We start from the raw sequence: 19,780 nt of genomic DNA on the forward strand, positions 1-19,780 counted from the left end.
TTTGAAGTTCTTTTGTTGAAGAATTGCAACTTTTGGGTCTGTAATCGAGTGACCAGAGAGACTGAAGTATTGTCCGACTGGTTTTTGAATGTTATAGTTCCTGACGTCTGATTTGTGTCCATTTATTCTTTTACGTAGAGACTGTTCGGTTTGGCCAATGTACATGGCAGAGGGACATTGCTGGCACATGCTGGCATATATCACACAGGTGGATGTGCAGGTGAACGAGCCTCTGATAATGTGGCTGATGTGATTACGCCCTATGGTGGTGTCCCCTGAATAGCTATGTAGACACAGTTGGCAATCTCTCTGGTCACTTGATTACAGACCCAAAAGTTGCAATTCTTCAACAAAAAAACTTCAAAAACAGACTCCAACGAGAGACTGCTGAATTGGAATTAAATGTGCAAACTGGACACCATTACATTAGGCTTGTCTAAAGACTGGGAGTGGATGTGTCATTACACAAAATAAAACTATTTCCCCATGTTTATTTTCCCCCCGCTACTGTTCCTCACATGTTCTTGTCAACTGCTGGAAATGGCCCACCTTGATGATCACTACAAAAGGTTTTGTTTTTTTTTCCCCTTTCCTGCTGGTAATAGTGCACCTTACCTGATCACTCTCGTTACAGTGTGTATGGTAACTCCCATTGTTTCATGTTCTCTGTGTCTATAAAATCTCCCCACTGTATTTTCCACTGTATGCATCCGATGAAGTGAGCTGTAGCTCATGAAAGCTTATGCTCAAATAAATTGGTTAGTCGCTAAAGTGCCACAAGTACTCCTTTTCTTTTTGCGGATACAGACTAACATGGCTGCTACTCTGAAACCTGTCATTGTGCAAGGCACTGAATTTAGCCGTATGGAGCGGAAATCCATCAACTTCATGAAAAAACTCGTACAGATACAGACAGACATCATCTTCCTTTCCAAATGCAAACAGATGGACATCATACCAAAAGGACTGAAGGTAAAAAATCCATTACAATCTACATACCACACAGACTATGCTGACAGATTGTGCCACACACTCTCAAAGAAACTGCAGTACCACCTGATCAACATCCTATACAGCAAACGGGGAAAGATTAAGAATGAGCTCTCAAAACTGGATACTCTCATAAAAAGCCAACCCTCCACACAAACTTCCTCATGGCTGGCCTTTACAAAAACTAGACAAGCCATTTACAACACACACTTTGCTTCTCTACAAAAGAAAAAGGACACTAAACTATCTAAACTACTACATGCCACAAGGGGCCACAACAGTGGTTCCCTTAATCCACCCAGCAATATTGTTAATCTATCCAGACATACTCTTAGCCCCGCAGAAGAATCTGTCCTATCTCAGGACCTCTCCTTCTGCCCCTTCACCCCCATGAACATGATACAGTTCTGTGGTGACCTAGAATCCTATTTTCGACGTCTCCGACTCAAGGAGTATTTCCAACACACCTCTGAACAGCATTGATGACATCTTAATGATATGGACCCATGGAAAAGAAGCCCTTGAGGAATTCCACCATGATTTCAACAATTTCCATCCCACCATCAACCTCAGCCTGGACCAGTCCACACAAGAGATCCACTTCCTGGACACTACGGCGCTAATAAGTGATGGCCACATAAACGCCACCCTATACCGGAAACCTACTGACCGCTATACTTACCTACATGCCTCCAGCTTTCATCCAGACAACACCACACGATCCATTGTCTATAGCCAATCTCTATGATACAACCGCATTTGCTCCAACCCTCAGACAGAGACAAACACCTACAAGATCTCTATCAAATGTTTTTACAACTACAATAGCCACCTGCTGAAGTGAAGAAACAGATTGACAGAGCCAGAAGAATACCCAGAAGTTACCTACAGGACAGGCCCAACAAAGAAAATAACAGAACGCCACTAGCCATCACCTTCAGCCCCCTACTAAACCCTCTCCAATGCATCATCAAGAATCTACAACCTATCCTGAAGGACAACTCATCAGATCTTGGGAGACAGGCCAGTCCTTGCTTACAGACAGCCCCCCAACCTGAAGCAAATTCTCACCAGCAGCCACACACCACACAACAAAACCACTAACCCAGCAACCTATCCTTGCAACAAAGCCTGTTGCCAACTGTGTCCACATATCTATTCAGGAGACACCATTATAGGGCCTAATCACATCAGCCACACTATCAGAGGCTCATTCACCTGCACATCTACCAATGTGATATATGCCATCACGTGCCAGCAATACCCCTCTGCCATGTACATTGGCCAAACCGAACAGTCTCTACGTAAAAGAATAAATGGACACAAATCAGACGTCAGGCATTATAACATTCAAAAACCAGTCAGAGAACACTTCAATCTCTCTGGTCACTTGATTACAGACCTAAAAGTTGCAATTCTTCAACAAAAAAGCTTCAAAAACAGACTCCAGTGAGAGACTGCTGAATTGGAATTAAATGTGCAAACTGGACACCATTACATTAGGCTTGAATAAAGACTGGGAGTGGATGTGTCATTACACAAAGTAAAACTATTTCCCCTTGTTTATTCCCCCTCCCCCAACTGTTCCTCACATGTTCTTGTCAACTGCTAGAAATGGCCTACCTTGATTATCACTACAAAAGGTTTTTTTTTGTTTGTTTGTTTTTCCTCTCCTGCAGGTAATAGCTCACCTTACCTGATCACTCTTGTTATAGTGTGTATGGTAACACCCATTGTTTCATGTTCTCTGTGCCTATAAAATCTCCCCACTGTATTTTTCACTGCATGCATCTGATGAAGTGAGCTGTAGCTCACGAAAGCTTATGCTCAAATAGATTTGTTAGTCTCTAAGGTGCCACAAGTATTCCTTTTTTTTTTTAGGGAGATTGGTGTTTTTGGGGTAGAACCTCTTTGTCTTGATCTCCAAAAGATTGTCTGATGAGACATTCCTTCCCCCCTTCACACCAGTTCCAGGAATGGTACTGCTGGTGCCTTCTCACCCCACCCTGATTACATGCTGAATGGTGATAACAGTGAGACCCATCTGAACCTGTTCTAGGGAGAGAAGAGATGAGCAATGGAGTGGCCTTCTTTGCTCCAGTCACTGGAGGTGAAAAAAACAATCTTTTGCTCAATCCTCTTGCTTTCCTTGGCTGAGTCCTGGGAGATATTTGAACTATGAGTCCTCTTCAGAAGGTTATTCAAGCAGGATAGAACATACTCTCCCCATTGGGATGTCAGGGAAAGCTTGGAGCTTTGATATCATGCCCTAAGCCTGATTGCCAAGCATGGTAATTAAGTGAGCTGGAAACACAGATTCTGTCTCTGGGAAGGGGGTAGTTAGAAAGGGAATATGAGTCAGCAGACAGAGCGTGGGTCTTTGATTCAGGAACACTGAGTAATCCCAGATCAGCACTGATTTGCTTGGTAACCTCAGGCAAATCACTTAACCTTTCTGTGCTTAGTTTCCCCGCCTGTATAAGGGGATAATTATACTTACCTCACTGGGGTGATATGAGGATTGATTAATTAATGATTCTACAGGAGTTTAAAATATAATACCCTCTGCCCTGTAAGTGCTAAGTATTAATTAAATGTCCACTTGATACTTTTGGCATTATGATTCCAGGGTCCCTGCCAGCTTTTACTGTCATAAACCCTAGCAGAGGTACCTCTGTCAGAGGGCAGGTGTGGAAGTGAAAAGTGGCCACTGCCTCTATTCTACTGGGGGTCTTCAAAAGGCAGTGCCTGCAGTCCTAAGGTGGGCTAAACTGCCCCAGGAGGATGGGCATCCAAGGCAACTGGAGGATACACTAATTCCGTGCATCTCTTTACCATTCTTTGCTTGTGGACTCCTGTGGAGCCCTGGCTGTGATTTAAAGCTGCTCCTCTTCGGTGGAAATTTTGAAAGAGGGCAGGTGAATTGCCCCTGGAATTCAGGAATGTCAGCTGGTGGAGGTAGGTATAATTAACACCACGAACAGAGGAGAATCTAGCTGTGTGTTTACCACATGGCAGTTTCCAATATATCCTCTTGGAATTTGGAACTGCTTTCACGGATGCATACGCCATAAGGTCCATGGAGCTTTTGTCAGCAGCAATCTTGGAGGCTGTTTTCTGTTGGATAAGGGCCTAAAGGAAAATTAAACAAATTAGGATGGGCCGTTCTTTTGTTGTTGGTCCCCCTGTCCCCACCACAAGCAACCTCCAAAATAATTTTTAGCCTGTCTTTGCTGGTTGGGCTTACTGTTTCAATTTTTATATCTTTTCTGGCTGGGACATTCTCCAGAATTACATCCCAACAAAACCAATTAAATAATTTTGTACATGCAATTATAGAACAGAAGCAATACTCTTCTAAAGCCAGCAATCAACAAACAAAACAATGCTTTATTTGACAATAAAGCTTGTGTTTGGCACTGAAATCTGAAAGGTAGTAAATCTATAAAAATGTTACTAGATCTCCATAAGTACTGAATAATAAAAAAGATCACAGATTTTTATTTGGGTTTTTTTTTAAATGTTCAACAATGACGATGTTTCAGATAAAACTTCTGAAGCTTAACATATAAAATAATGATACAGATTCACCTTTATATTGGAGAACAGAAGATCAGAAATAATGAATTACTTCTTTTAAAAATTGCTTTCATCCTATCTTGCTTAGTAAAAATCACAAAACTACAGTTACGTTCTCTTAAAGAAACCTGTTAAACTTGAGAGATTTTATATGTAACCAAACTGTACCTGAATTCCTTATTAGGATGGACCATTAAGCATCTTGGAGTCTATTCTCCACTGAAAGTACATGGGTGACATCATTAATGATGATAGTGCATTGAGGGAAAGCTATTAGTGCCTTGTTCCAGGGATGAGAAAGCTTTAACTTTTTGAGGGCAATTAAAATCATGGGCCAGATTCACTGCTACACCAGCAGTTTTGCACTGCTCTAGTTAAGATGGGTTTATGGTTGTTTGCAGCACCAGGGCAGCACAAAGGAATAGACATGCCAGTAAATCTGGTTCTCTATCTCCACCACAATACTCCATCCTCATAAATCACCCTTCCCCTGACCCAGCATGTCTTAAGTGAATATTATCCAAGTGCATAAACTTAGTTCACTTATTAATGGGCTTTTGCGTATAACATCATAGGTAAATAGGAAAGGGCAACAAATAAAATGGCAAAGTCCAGGTGTTCTCATGTATCTCCTGAGTGCCTTAGTCATTTTCTGACTTCCCAGGAGTGATCAGCACAAGTGAAATGCCTCCACTTTCACATTCCAGAAATTTCAATGACTAGCTAGGCTGCTCCAAAAAAATAAAATAAAAAACTAAAAAGGTTTTTCCATGAGAGGTGATAACAGCTGAGAAACTAGAAAAGGCTAGCAGGAAACTGAGCAAATGTAACTCTTGTGGCAAGACACCAAAAGCTGCACTTCCTATATTTCTTTGCCTAACAGTCCAAGTCTCGGAGCAATTATCTGTGGAGGTCCCCACCAAAAATCCACAGCCACCCCCTAACTAAAGTCCATGGGCAACTTTCACTCTTCTTTAGCATTCCAGGGTCTGAGATCAGGTAGGCCGAGAGGTCTTCTTTTCTTTAAGAATATTATCATTCCTCCCTCTCTTCTTCCTGTTTTTTCATTCCTAATTTGTTAAAGCCAGAGCCTAGATGGAAGATCCTGCCTCACTAAAGAGCCTAAAAAGCCAGCTGCATTAAAAAGAAACCAGTATCCTCTGTACTGCTAGTCTAGTTTAAATTGGCTTCTGTTCCTGAGGTTCCCAGTGATGTTTCCTTAGATATTAGGAGCCTCACTTTCAGTGACATGAACCCATAGAGGAACTAAAACATTAGATTCTCAATTGGCTGCTACACTGTATCGCTTTAATAGCTCTGGGCAATATAGATTTAAATGGCATGGGTTTTTCAGATGAAGGCTGCATTTGTCAGAACAGACTAGTTCTGAAGTTTTGCTTTGGAGGACCTGAAACTTTTTCCAATACTCCCAGTTAACAGGCTCCTGGCTCTTACCATCCTTTTTGTCTCTGGAATTTGTTCTAAACTACAGCAGTGCCTAGTCAACCGGAGAGATAACTTCCAGACCAACTTAGAATGAAAAGACGGCTATACAGGTGTTTCTGTGTCTTCAGTGTTGTCCCTTCTACTGGAGTCTACTGCTACTTTGCCTTCTGGTGTTCTCCTTCAAGGTAGTTTCCTGTGTTCATGTCTACTCTGCGCTCAGAACTCTGCAGCTGTTTCTGATTCAAGCCCATTGAATATTTGGTTTGGAGTGATTGATAAATGTTTCTGCCCAAGACAAATCTTCTCTTGTGGTGTTCTGGGACCGTGTTGAATCTCTCCCTTGACTTTAAGGGTCTTTGGATCAGGACTATAATTATAAAGAGGGCTTTCTCTGACCACAAATGTCAGTCTTTAGGGTGGGAGACACAAAAGGAGCTGTGTGCTTTTGGGAAAATGGTCATAGTCAATGATCAGGCTCCATATAAATGCATGAGATCCAAGAGCCGTGTGAAGGACACTATTTAGCCTCAGGAACTTTCTCTCAGATAGGCCAGACCTACTCTAGATAGACAAGTCAGTAGTTTGTAGTATAGTTGAAATGATACTAAGTACCTGTCAATGAGAGAAAAAGTCTGGCAGCTCTGAAGTCTTGTCCTCTCACAAAAAAAGGCAAACCAGCTCCCAGTTGATCTGTGCCGGCACAATCTTGCTTGGAAAGAATGGTCCCTAGCTTTCTCCCTCCCATCCATAGATCTTTATGCCTACCTGACAAATACCATTCTCCTGTACCCAGTACTTAGACCTTCAGGCTTTCACAGTTATACAGTCCAATGGTCCTAGTGGACTTTAAACTCATCCAAGCCTCTCATCAGTGCTGACACTTCCCTGTTTTGGAATGGCTATTTTAACAAAAAGCAATGGACCTTGACTCTCTCATTGGTATCCTGGATTTGTCTGAGAACAAGGCAATCTCTTCTCATATATTGTGGAAGGGGTGCTCAGATATTATAGGAAGGGTAGTGGGCAGATACAGTACCAATTCTTAAATACCACACATAGAAGATTTTTCTTAAGAGTCAGATGCTCGAGATGAAGTTGTCCCCTGGCACTTTTAGTGTACTCATCTGGCAGTTATGCAGCAAATAACTCAAGGTTATTTTCCTTGTCAGCATTTCAGAGCAAATCTTTATGTAAAAAGTGAAATGTTCTTAAACAATGGGCTGGAAAGAATAATGGGTACATTTGTTTTTTTTTTAATTATAATGACAAAATAGCATTCATATTTGTTAAAAATAGAAAGTAGAAAAATAACAAAATAATTCTAGTAATGACAAAATTTTGATATTTAGAAAATCAGCACTGCCTTATGTCCACATTACATTTAATTTGAATCTTCTGTAACTGGCTAATTTTTTTAAAAGGGTAGGGAGTGATTGGGTGTTCTTTAAATAATGTGCTGAAATTTTAAAAAAATGCACACTTTAAAATGTGTACAAGGATATTTTTGCTCCCTTGTTCATGTTTGTGTAAAGGTCTTTTCAATAGTGGAAAAATAACTCCAGGCCAGACCCTTAGTAACCCTTAGGAACAGGCTTACCTTTAAGGAAGTCAGTAGTCCTGTTGATTTCAATGGGACTACTCATGGCTCTGATTCAGAAAAAGCATTCATATTCAGGAAGGATGCTTAAACACATGCTTAAATCCCATTAAATCAATGATAGTATTAAAGTTATGCATGTGCATAAATGTTTAAGGGTCAGGGCCTTAGTGCTTTCCTGATTTGGGATTTATTTGCTCAAAATTAAGCACACGTGTGTTTGCAACATCAGGATTTAATTAGGGGTCTGATCCAAAGCCCATTTAAGACAATGACTTTCCATTGACTTTAACTGGCTTTGGATTACTGAGAATACAGGGGAAACAGTGAAAGTGACTACACATGGTGCTGTCAAATATACAAAGTAAACACACAAATAATACAGGTGTTTTATTTGTCAGCTGACATCTTTCAGTTGTAGTAACCTGAAATATTACTACATACAAGGCACAGCAAACAGATCCCTTTAAACAGTAGTTCTCAAACTTTTGTACTGTTGACCCCTTTCACATAGCAAACCTCTGAGTGCGACCCTCCTTATACATTAAAAACACTTTTTAGTATATTTAATACCATTATAAATGCTGGATGCAAAGCAGGGTTTAAGGTGGAGGCTGACAGCTCACGACCCCCCATGTAATAACCTCGCAACCCCCGAGGGGTCCCAACCCCCAGTTTGAGAACTCCTGCCTTTAAAGATGGCACTTTTTGTTTAAGTATGGGTTTGCCCTTGTGTCCTTGGAAAACATTTCTGAGTACAGTATGTTCATTGTGCTGTGCATCAGTGGATTGCCACCCTATTTTATCTATCCATTCTAATCTAATCTATTTTTTTCATTTCCAGCATCACCACCACTGCAGTTATGAGTAACTAGTATAATTCATAGTACCTTTAGGATCAAAGAAGTTATGTAAATAATTCTGAGTACTGTACTATAAATATCACAATACGGTAAACATCAGTGAGGCTATTTATTACTTTTCCACATGGAGACTGGAATAAAAAGGAATGCCACTTAGTGATTTCAATTTTAAAAGCAGTCTATCCATCAGGATGATTCTGCTCAAGAATTCTTGTTTTAAAGTCTATAAACATGGTTTCCCCCGACCCAGGAATGAATGTTTCATTATTTAATTCCTTCAGTAAATACAAGGATCAGTTCTACTTCCAGTGAAGCCAATGGCAAAAGTCCTGTTGATTTCAGTGGGAGCAGGATTTGCACCATTGTTTGTGGATGCTGTAAAGAAAAGCTCACTCTCTATTTACTATATCTTCAAGCTGCACCATGTCCTTTTCATAGTAACCTAAGGTAGTGATAAAGCATGCAGCATATGATTCTGATCCACACTTACGGCTTGGGTTTTTCGGTTCCCTTTTAATGGTTCAATGCTAAGAGCAGCTTGTAATGCATAATGATGTTCTGAACAAATAATTAGTGGTGTTGTTCCATTTTTGGGTTGACGGAATTGATTTTTTAACTTTGACGTATGAAAATCCAGAAAAAGCCTTCTTGTTCAATCACCAGACACTGCCTGATATCAGTAACAATACAGCTTATGGGGGATGGAGCTTTTCAGGTGTTAGAAATTGGAGCATCCATGTGTTGATGAAAACTGTCACTTTTGTTTTTAGTGGTAGATAATGAGTGAAGTGTTCATTTTTGATAATTTGTGTGTATATCTGGGTTTAACAGTATTTGAATGTTACAAAAACTGAGCTCCAAAAAAGTATGAATTGCAAACAGATATATCATGAGTGACATGTCATTTATACCAAGATATAGCATTAACCTGATCTTTAACATGGCTTTTCTTGTCATGATTGGACTGTCAGTGTTCAAATAAGCCAGTCACACAATGTTTGTGAAGTATTTCCTTTATTTTGAATTTGTACAGGGAAGTTTGCTTCAAATTGGAAGATGGCCTATCCATGTTATTATTAATAAGTTTTTCTGTCATGCTTTACAGATTTTGAACCACTGTACAAATATTAACTAGTTATTCCTTTGGGTATGTAGGCACTATATCCCACCTTTATAGATGGGGAAACTGAGGTAAAAGGCGGTTAAGTGACTTGCCCAAGTTGCTTATCAAAAAGGAGATTGAGGGGTGACTTCATTTAGAGTCTCTCTCCACAGGGAGAGAATAGTACAGGCTCTTTAATTTAATGGAGAAGGGCATAAGAAGAACCAGTGACTGGAAGCTGAAGCCGGAGGAATTCAAATGAGAAATTAGGCACAAAGTTTTAACCATGAGTGTGATTAACCATGGGAACAAACTACCAAGCAAAGTGGTGGATTTGTCATTTTTTGTTGTCTTCAGATCAAGACTGGATGCCTTTTGGGAAGATATGCTTTAGTCTACCACAAGTTATTGGTCTCAATACAGGGACAACTGGCCTGTGATATACAGGAGGTCAGACTAGATGATCTAGTGGTATATTTAGGCCTTAAACTCTATGCATCTCTGAATTGTACTACAAAAATCTCCGCTTTCATTTAAAAAAATTACATATTTTTAGTGATTAGGAAGATAAACTTGGAAACATCAAGTATGTGTTGTCTCACACAAACCTTCAGCCAACCTGAAACCATAGTTCGAAAGGTGTGAACTACCCATTGATTTCAATGGGTTGACTTAAATCTAAAGAGGACAACCTAACTGTTCATTCTATTAACTATTTCACCATTGATTAGTACAAATATTTAGCAAATATGCTCATCCCAATCCCAAATTGTTTCTCAGACTGGAAAATTTAATATAAAAATAAATTACACCGGGGATATGGTTCTAATTGTAACATTCATTTCCACATTTAATTCAATAAAAAATTCAAAATTTTAATTCAAATAAAGCTGCTGCAGGCTTTGGATCTGACTGCTGCAAAACCCAGGCACATTGTAATAGAATTTAGGTTCCATTTGCCATAGATTACACTAGGCTTTGATTAAGAATTTCCATAGTTTTCTTATGTAATTGAACTAATTTCTGTGCACATCTATTAACATTTATATCAGGTATCTGGTCAGCCAAATCACATGGTAGTGTGGCATTGAGTAATAGTATGCAGATGACTCACACACCACATATATAAATTCTGGGGGGAAATAATACAATGTGTATATGCAAAAAATACCACCTTCCCTCTCTTAATTTTTACATAATATTCTGTAAAGATCATATATGTTTATTTTCCAATGTTTCACTACAGATTTGACAGAGAATAATGTTGTTCACTGAAAGGAGTTGCTTTTTTTTCCAGACTGTGGAATCATTCCTGTGTTGGTAAAACGAATACATTGGATTATAAAGAATTTCTGAAGAACCTTGGTATACATATGGGTACAATTAAGAAAAATGCAACAGAAAACCAATGCCTAGGTAGGTGCTCATAAGGAGAATGTATAGTGTAGGCTTTGGGAAAGCGAAGTTTTCACTTGGGGCCTGATTCTACTCCTGCTGAAATCAATGGGAGTTAGATCGGGCCCTTACATGGCAACTTTAGTCTGAAATTTTCAAAGAAGCCTAAGACAACTATGTGCCATTTAGGGGATGGTCTCTCTTAGAGTGGTTTGAAAAGCTCATCCACAGTGTATCAACACTGCTCATAGGGCCAAGGGTTCAAAAAGTGACACCCAAGTGCATGTGTAAAAAGTATAGTCACAGTTGAAGCTTATTTGTTGCAATTATGCCTTCAGATTTTAAGAGTTCATGTACAAATAGCTATTGGAGTACTGTGCTTACTGTAGTTGTATGTACAATCAAAGGGCTGCACATTCAGTCATGTTTTTTGTGCATCACCTTCTGGCCTTCATTTTTGAAAATATGTCCCATAATGTATATCAGAGTCTACGGACTTTTGAATGCATTTTAAGAAAAGGACACTGTCAGTATGTTTTTTTTTATAATTTAAAAATAATTATTATGTTTGCATTAAACCCTTAGAAGCTTGGAACTAAAATCTGTTTCTTTAAAAACCTATTTTTCTACATGATGTATGCAGCTGGGTTTGTTGTTGTAGGGTTACTTGCAAGTGCTGGTCTTTCTGCCAAGTGAGTTTTCATTTCTCTTTGTTTAAAAAAAATAGCATTTAAACATAATACCAGAGGAAAAAAAGCCAATAAAGAATTACACAGACTTTGCAACCTGAAGAAAAGACCGTAAGCTAAATTTTGAGCCTACCAACTTGAAACATTGCGCCTTTCATTTCTACTATTCAGACTTAATACTTCACAAAGAGTCACAAAAGAACAAATTAACCTTTCACAGTTGTCTAGAAAAGCCCAGCCAACAGTCATAGTACTGAACTGATCCACTGCCTGACAAAAAGTCTTCCATTGGGTAGTGGGACTTATTTTTAAACCAACATTAAATGGATAGCCTGATTTTCAAAGGTGCTGAGTACAGGCTGTTCCTATTGACTTCAGTGGATGCTCTGCACTTCTGAAAATCATACCATTAGAATCTTTTTTTATTTAATTGTATTTTCCCCCTCTTCATTCTGAAACAGGGTTGTGTGTACACAGAATGATGTAAAGTTTATGAAATATTACAAAATAAAATAGCTTAGAAAATAATTGGTAAAATAACCACAGCTGCTAAGCGCTTGGTTTTTTACAGTGTGGCCAACTGACATCATAACCAAAGCTGGTGCTCCAAAGTCAAATCCCACTCTGCTTTGATCAACAAAGCAGTTGTAAAGGTGAACATTATCTTAGATAAACCCATTCACCTAGTAAACATAGGGCAGTATTTAGGGTAGAGATCAGAATGGGTAAACTAGAAAGATAAAAGGAGGAGAAGGGTGGATGTAGTGAGAGAAGAGACATTGAAGATGGTGCACTGGAGTGGTTAATTAAATTGGGCCTGGTGCTGAAAGTAGCTGAACACCCTCAACTCCCACTGACGTCAGTTGAGCATATCAAACACCTTGCAAGAGGCTCTCAGTAGAATCAGAATTATTATCACACGTGGTAATGTTATAATACGTATCTATGTCTGAAGCCTGAAAAATATGTAGTACTCTTAATAAGGCAGGTTTCAGAGTAGCAGCCGCATTAGTCTGTATTTGCAAAAAGAAAGGGAGTACTTGTGGCACCTTAGAGATTAACAAATTTATTTGAGCATAAGCTTTCGTGAGCTACAGCTCACTTCTTTGTTAGTCTCTAAGGTGTCACAAGTACTCCTTTTCTTAATAAGGCAGAAATTCCTCTGGTCTATTTAGCTCTATACTGATATAGGATTACAATTATGGCCAAATTGAAATTCTGATGGCCAGTGTCATCAGGCTGTTTGTTCCACAGCTCCTCCTATTATATAATGGTTTTATTCAGCAACGGGGAACTCGAATGGGCAAGCTCACAAAATCCTACTCTTATTAGGGAAGAAGATGGGTCAATGGATAAAGCACAAGTCTGTGAGTCAGGAGACCTGGATTTTCACCTCCCACTCTGTCATTCACAGACTTTAAGGGAGAAGAGACTATCATGATCATCTAGTCTGACCGCCTGCACACTGCAGGCCACAGAACCTCACCCACCCATTCCTGTAATAGGTCAGTCACCACTGACTGAGTTACTGAAGTTCTCAAATCTTGATTTAAAGACTTGAAGTTACAGAGAATGCACCATTTACTCTAGTTCAAATCAGCAAGTGATCCGTGCCCCATGCTGCAGAGGAAAGTGAACCCCCCCCACCAGCTAATCTGAGCTGGGGAAAAATTCCTTCCCAACCTCAAATGTGATCATTTAGACCCTGGGCATGTGGGCAAGATGCACCAACCGGACACCTGGGAAAGTTCTCTGTAGTAACTCCCCATCTAGCATCCCATCTTTGGCCAATGGAGATATTTGCTACTAACAGTCACAGATGGGCCATATCCCATTGTAGATAAACTCATCAAACCATCCCCTCCATAAACTTATCAAGCTCAGCCTTGAAACAGGTTGGGTTTTTGCCTCCCCTACTGTCCTTGGAAGGCTGTTCCAGGACTTCACTCCTCCAATCGTTAGAAACCTTTGTCTAACTTCAAGCCTAAATTTATTGATGGTCAGTTTGTATCCATTTGTTCTTGTGTCTAAATTGGCCTTAAGTTAAATAAGTCCTCTCCTTCCCTGGTGTTTCTCCTTCTGATGTCTTTATGGACAGCAATCATATCTCCCCTCAGTCTTTGTTTTGTTAGGCTAAACAAGTCAAGCTCCTTAAGTCTCCTCTCGTAAGGTAGCGTTTCCATTCCACTGATCTTCCTAGTAGCCCTCCTTTGCGCATGTTCCAGTTTGGATTCATCTTTCTTAAATATGGGAGATCAGAATTGCACACACTATTACAAATGAGGTCTCACCAGTGCCTCATACAATGATAATAACACTTCCCTGTCTCTACTGGAAATACCTCGCCTGATGCAGCCTCAGATTGCATTAATCTTTTTCACTGCTGCATCATGTTGGCAACTCATAGTCATTCTGTGATTGACCAATACATCCAAGCCTTTCTCCTCCTCTGTCTCTTCCAACCGATGCATCCCCAGCTGACAGCAAAAGTTCTTATTATTAGTTCCTAAGTGCATGACCTTGCGCTTTGCACTATTAAATTTCATCTGTTTCTGTTATTCCAGTTGTCATGGTCATCCAGATTTTCTTGTGTGATATTTTGGTCCTCCTCTATATTGAGAAAACCTCCCAACTTTGTGTCATCTTCAAATTTTATTAAAACACTCCCACTTATTGTGCCCAGGTAATTAAGGAAAATGTTAAATAAGATTGGTCCCAAGACAGATCCCTGAGGAACTCCACTAGTAACCTCCCTCCAGCCTAACAGTTCAACTTTCAGTATGACCTGTCATAGTCTCCCTTTTAACCTGTTCCTTAAACACCTTTTTACCACACTGACTCACTGGGTGATCTTTGACAAGGATCTTAACTTCTGTTTGTCAGGTTCCCCATCTATAACATGTGGATAAATATACTTACCCCCTTTGTAATGTGCTTTGAGGCTCAAGGTCTTGTCTACATACAAATGATGTAAAAACTGATTTGGCTAAACCAGTTTGAAAAGGTTTTAAAAAAAATTTAGTTAAGCCTTGTGGGCACTTCCACTGGTTCAAAACTGATTTATATCACCGACCTCACAAGAAAAACTGCTATAAACCTGTTTTAAATTGAATTAAGAGGGTCCACATAGCTTTTTGCACCAGTTTAATTAAATCGATTTAAAAACATGCCCTTGATCAATCAGGTGCGACTTCGTGAGTTGACCAGGCCTACCGATGAAAAGCATTACACGAGTATTAACAGTTGTCACTTTTATTTATTTATGGCCAGATTCTGATACTTTTTTTGCTGATGTTGAATAGCACCTTACTTCATGAGTTGTCCTATTGAAATGGAGTACTCCAGAAGTAAGATGCTACTCAGTGTGAGAAAGGGTGTCAAAATCTGGGTCCGGTCTAGCACAGTGATCACGCTTGGATTCTATACAATGATCAAATTATGCCAGACATATACCAGAGCTCTTGCCTTGAAGAATTTACATTCTAAAAGAACAGTGTGGATAATATAGAGCACAATATAGTTCAGAGAAAGCAGAAAGTGGGATGGTGATTATTCTAGCTTGAATGCTTCACAGGAAAGTTTTTTGATGTGGAGGGCACTTGGCATATATTAACTAAAGGCTCTTTCAAGGGCTGTGGGCAATATGAAAGAGCACAAATTTAGGAATATGTGAAAAACAAAGGGAGCAGTCAAGAGAAACCAGTGTCTTTCAAGGTTAGCTGTCCGAGATTGGTGGGTGGGTTGTCATACATATACTGAAAATGTGTTTTCAGGGGCCTAATTACTCTGTAACAATATTGGTAAAGAGATAAAACTATCAGAATACTCTGTGATATTACATGCTAATAAGAGTATTTGTTAAGATTGTAAGCTACATGAATTAATTCTCCTACAGAAAAGTGAAGATAAAAAGCACTATTATAAATGCTAAGCTTTGTACCTATTATCCTTCCCTAGAAATCCAGTCTGAGAAATACAAATCAATTGTATTTTGGGCTTATTTTAATGTTTTCCATAAAGACTTCTCTCATGATTTAACAAGAAATGGTCTTCAAAAAGAAATCCAGTTACTTTTATTTCTTTGAAGGTGACAATAGCAGTGACTTTGCTAAAATGAAGTTTTCCTTACCAGTACCGAACTGGCAGGAGACACAAGAGAAGATGCCAAAACAGAATAAGCTGTCACTACAGACTTCACCAGCTGAGTGTAGTGTGATAGAATGCACACTAGATGACATTGAGATGGCTTTTAGGAAAAAGGTAAGGGAGTCCTTAATGTGTCTGAATGCTCTGAAATATGGAGAGGTTGAGCCAGGCATCACACAGAGAGGAGATTACACAGAAAGTTTTGGTGTTCAACATATAAATTAATAATATTTGTGCTGTTTTTTAAAAAGCCCTTAATAGAAATGACAGTTTGTTTTTCATTGCACTTTCTAAAGGTTTCATATCTTGTTTGCCAGGTTCATAGCTTTAAAAATATATATAAATACCTAGGAAAGCACCATTTTTCTAGACTAAAACAAAATAAAAATATTGAAACTCGATGGGTCAGGCAAATCATATGTGAATCTATCACTTCTCACTGTTAGATCACTTGACTGAATCCCAACCCAGCTCAGTAATGTTTAAAAGTTGTCATCATTTGGTAATTATTTCATGAGGCTCATGAAATAAGCTAGTGGCCTAAGTGCAGTCCCTTGTTCGATATGTGTGAAGCTCATAAATGGCACCCATGCTGGAAGTTTGAACAGAGGTTAAGGGCATGGAGAAGGGGCATGGAGAAGGAGTTAACTCCTTATGCCTTGAGGGGATCCTTCTAGAGCACGGTAGAGGGACAACATGGAGGATCTTGCACCGCCAATTCCATATGTATGTTCTACCTATTTTGTGGATAGAGGAATAGAATCCAAATCTCCTGACAGTCGGTTCTGTCCTTTAACCTCAAGAACCTCCCTCCTTTCTCAGAAGGCTATAGAGAAAGTAAGGGGACGGGACTATGGACCAGAGTTAGTGTTTTAGTACAAATCTAGCCGTACAATCCTATAACTGTACTTCCTCAGCCTTGAAGTGATTGGAGAGTTCTAGTAGGCTGGAGGTCAGCAGGCACTAAGGCTGCAGGGACATCACCTGACCTTCTTTCCCCTTTAGTTCTTGATTCTGAAGTCAGGGTAGGTCCTCCAGAGCCACACAGATTGAGGCCTGGGTTGGTGGCTGGGTACATCTCATCACCCTGTAAACCCTATCAGCCCATGATATTTGTTTTGGACTTCTTGAGGTCTCACCATACATTATCTCTGCCCTGTGATGTCTGCAGTTTTCATTTAGCAGTAAACAGGTTAGAAAAAGGTAGTGTAAAGCACCAAAAAGGGTGATGGAAAGCCCAAGGAATGTTTGTATTATTCAACAAACAGTACTGACTGAACTTTTGGTGAATGAAACCAATCTTCCTGCTGTTCTATTATCCTTACTGAAATTTGCAGTAAGTCCCATAAGCAAAACCGCACTCCCCTAGTTTCTTTGTAACAGCCCATGAACTAAAAGAATAACCAAAGAAATGGGCAATATGTTTATATAACAGGTATAATAACCATTCTGTTTCTTCTAACATTTTTTCTAGCATTCATTATGATCCATTTTAATAAAGAGGAGCTTGGTACTAAGTTATACTAGGGATGTCTTTAAAAGTATATTAAAACAGATGTCTCAAACAGGCAGATCCACCAATATTTTTAGCCCTGAATGTTGAGGTAGAGTTATTATCCCTGGGGGAGGGATAGCTCAGTGGTTTGAGCATTGGCTTGCTAAACCCAGGGTTGTGAGCTCAATCCTTGAGGGGACCATATGGGGCAAAAATTGGGGATAGGCCCTGCTTTGAGCAGGGGGTTGGACTAGATGACCTCCTGAGGGTCCCTTCCAACCCTGGTATTATATGTGCTATATTTCTGTGAGAAACTTGTCTGCCTTGTCACTTGAGTCTCTGTGATTGGGAAATACTGTTTTGTAGTGAGCCTATTAATTAAACATCTGACAGTCAGAGCTTGCCATGGTAACCTATTTGATCAGTTTACAAAGAAGAACACTTAAAAAGGTCTTGTAAAAATACATTATTGTTTTTAAAACTTCATGAGCTTGATTTTTCTGAACAAAACACTATAAATTGTATTCATTTCAGCTGCACTCAGCCTATCAGGACATTGAAAAAGCCTTCAGAGCATTTGATGTTAGTCAGAGTGGATTTGTGTCTTTGGATTACTTAAAGTCAGTCATAAATGGCTTTATATTTCCATTACCAAATGGAACTTTTCAAGAGCTAATGAGTAGGTAAGCGTCATATTGTTTTCTTTAGAGACATTTTTTAACATTGCAACTTCATAACTTGATTATTGCTTTTTGTGACTTCCTTTGTTAATTTGCCTCATTTGTGCCTGTGTTGCAGCATGTATGGAACGTAATGTAAAATCTGATTGAACTAGCTAGAGGGCCATGTTTGCCGCAGTTAGCTAGCCAGGCACAATAGAGTGATAGCCTTCACTCAGAATGGCCTTACTTCTATTTGTATGTCATTTTATATTTAGTTTCCTAGTGGGAAGGGTACGCGCTTTCATTGAAGTAAATACTGGTACTTTAAGAGGAATTTACTGCATAAAAATCATCATAACTAAAAAATAACTAAAGTTTAATCCTGGGCATGTTCAAAACCTAATACTTAAATTTCAAAATTTCTTTTTTTCCAAAATGCCTTTTAGATTCAGATAATTATTACTAAATATTATTATTATTTTTATTAATTATTTCTTTGTTAAACATTAACTATGTGGTCAGCCTTATATAAGAAAACAACTGAAGACAGTCTCTGCCCTGAAGAGCATACATTTTACTTATAGGTCTTAGTCAAATTTAGGACAACCACTGTGGATTGAGGGCAGTATGATAGTACCTTGACACCAATGGCAGTTACCTGTGTTGACTGAGGGGCTGGTGACTGCTGGTTCCTGAGAAAGATTTTGATCTTGGCTGGGCTACAACTTGGCAAAGGGCATTTGAAACTTACTTTTAAATGTAAAACTAATGTGCTACTTATTTTACCCCAGAAACAAGGGATGGGGTGAATTACTGGAAGAGCAATTTGACCAGTATTACCACTTTATTACCATGTTTGTGTGCTTCAAGCTTGCACTTTTTAAAGGTACTTCTGTTTAAAGGGTTAAATGAAAGTATGAAGTACAGCATACCTTCAACGAAACTTACTAATGCTAACCACTTTGACTATGTAGTGGTCATCAGTAATCACTATAGGATTAACTATAGGAACACTGGGGAGCTAGATGATGTAGTGATGTCACTTCTGGACAACTGAATTTAAATTAAATTAAGATAAAACTCTTCTGAATTTGGAGGGGCATTGCAAAACTAGAACCTGAACTGGACTGAGAGAAGGGCAAATCAGGCCAGCTCCTAGATTAAAACCCAGGTACTAGTTCAGGTTAACCAGACACTGCAGCATTATGGCCAGAATTCAGATACTGTGATAAGCATGATATAGCAGTGATATTTGGATAGAAAAGGATTTTTGGGACACAGCCTGCCCTTAGGCACCTGAGTTAGGTTAAAGGAAATTTTTCAAAATCTAATTTCTTTGGACCTGATTTGAGTTCAAATGTTGCTAGCCAACTCCCCAAACCCACATTTCCCATTTAAAGCCAGAATATGGACATTCTTCGGTATTTTGGTTCAATCTGGACCCACCCTTATACACAGAGACCAAACCCGCAAGAGGAAAATAGGCAGAAGATAGCCTATATTCACAGGCAGCAATACTAAGAGCATATGGACAAATCAAAGAGGAAGGGGAGAACAACAACTTAACTTTTTAACGAGCTCTTTAACAAAGACAGAGATTGCGAGAGTCTTAAATAGGCACACAAGGCACACAAGTCAGTTCTTACCATGTGAGCAAAGCAGGAACCAGATCATGTGTTACTATTTAAAGATTTCATAACATAGTTTATATATTTAAACTCATTTGTGTGAAAGTAAGATCATCCATGAAAATAATTAGTTGGATTTTTTTTTTCTTGTATGCACTAGTTAACTTTAAAGGTCTCACTGCAGATAT

The 19,780-nt window shown here is 39.2% G+C and overlaps 1 protein-coding gene across 1 annotated transcript in view; it reads left to right on the forward strand.

Annotated features, from left to right (window-relative positions):
- Window positions 1-19,780, forward strand: part of EFCAB6 (EF-hand calcium binding domain 6) — a 150,887-nt gene that overhangs the window by 46,539 nt on the left and 84,568 nt on the right. The window contains exons 7-9 of the mRNA XM_084636519.1: window positions 10,875-10,993; window positions 15,749-15,921; window positions 17,837-17,985. Of these exons, the coding sequence (XP_084492645.1) occupies window positions 10,875-10,993; window positions 15,749-15,921; window positions 17,837-17,985 (441 nt within the window). The remainder of the gene's footprint in view (window positions 1-10,874; window positions 10,994-15,748; window positions 15,922-17,836; window positions 17,986-19,780) is intronic.

Source organism: Lepidochelys olivacea (genome assembly GCF_965140295.1).
Source record: "Lepidochelys olivacea isolate rLepOli2 genome assembly, chromosome: 1".
NCBI classification, from domain to species: domain Eukaryota; kingdom Metazoa; phylum Chordata; order Testudines; family Cheloniidae; genus Lepidochelys; species Lepidochelys olivacea.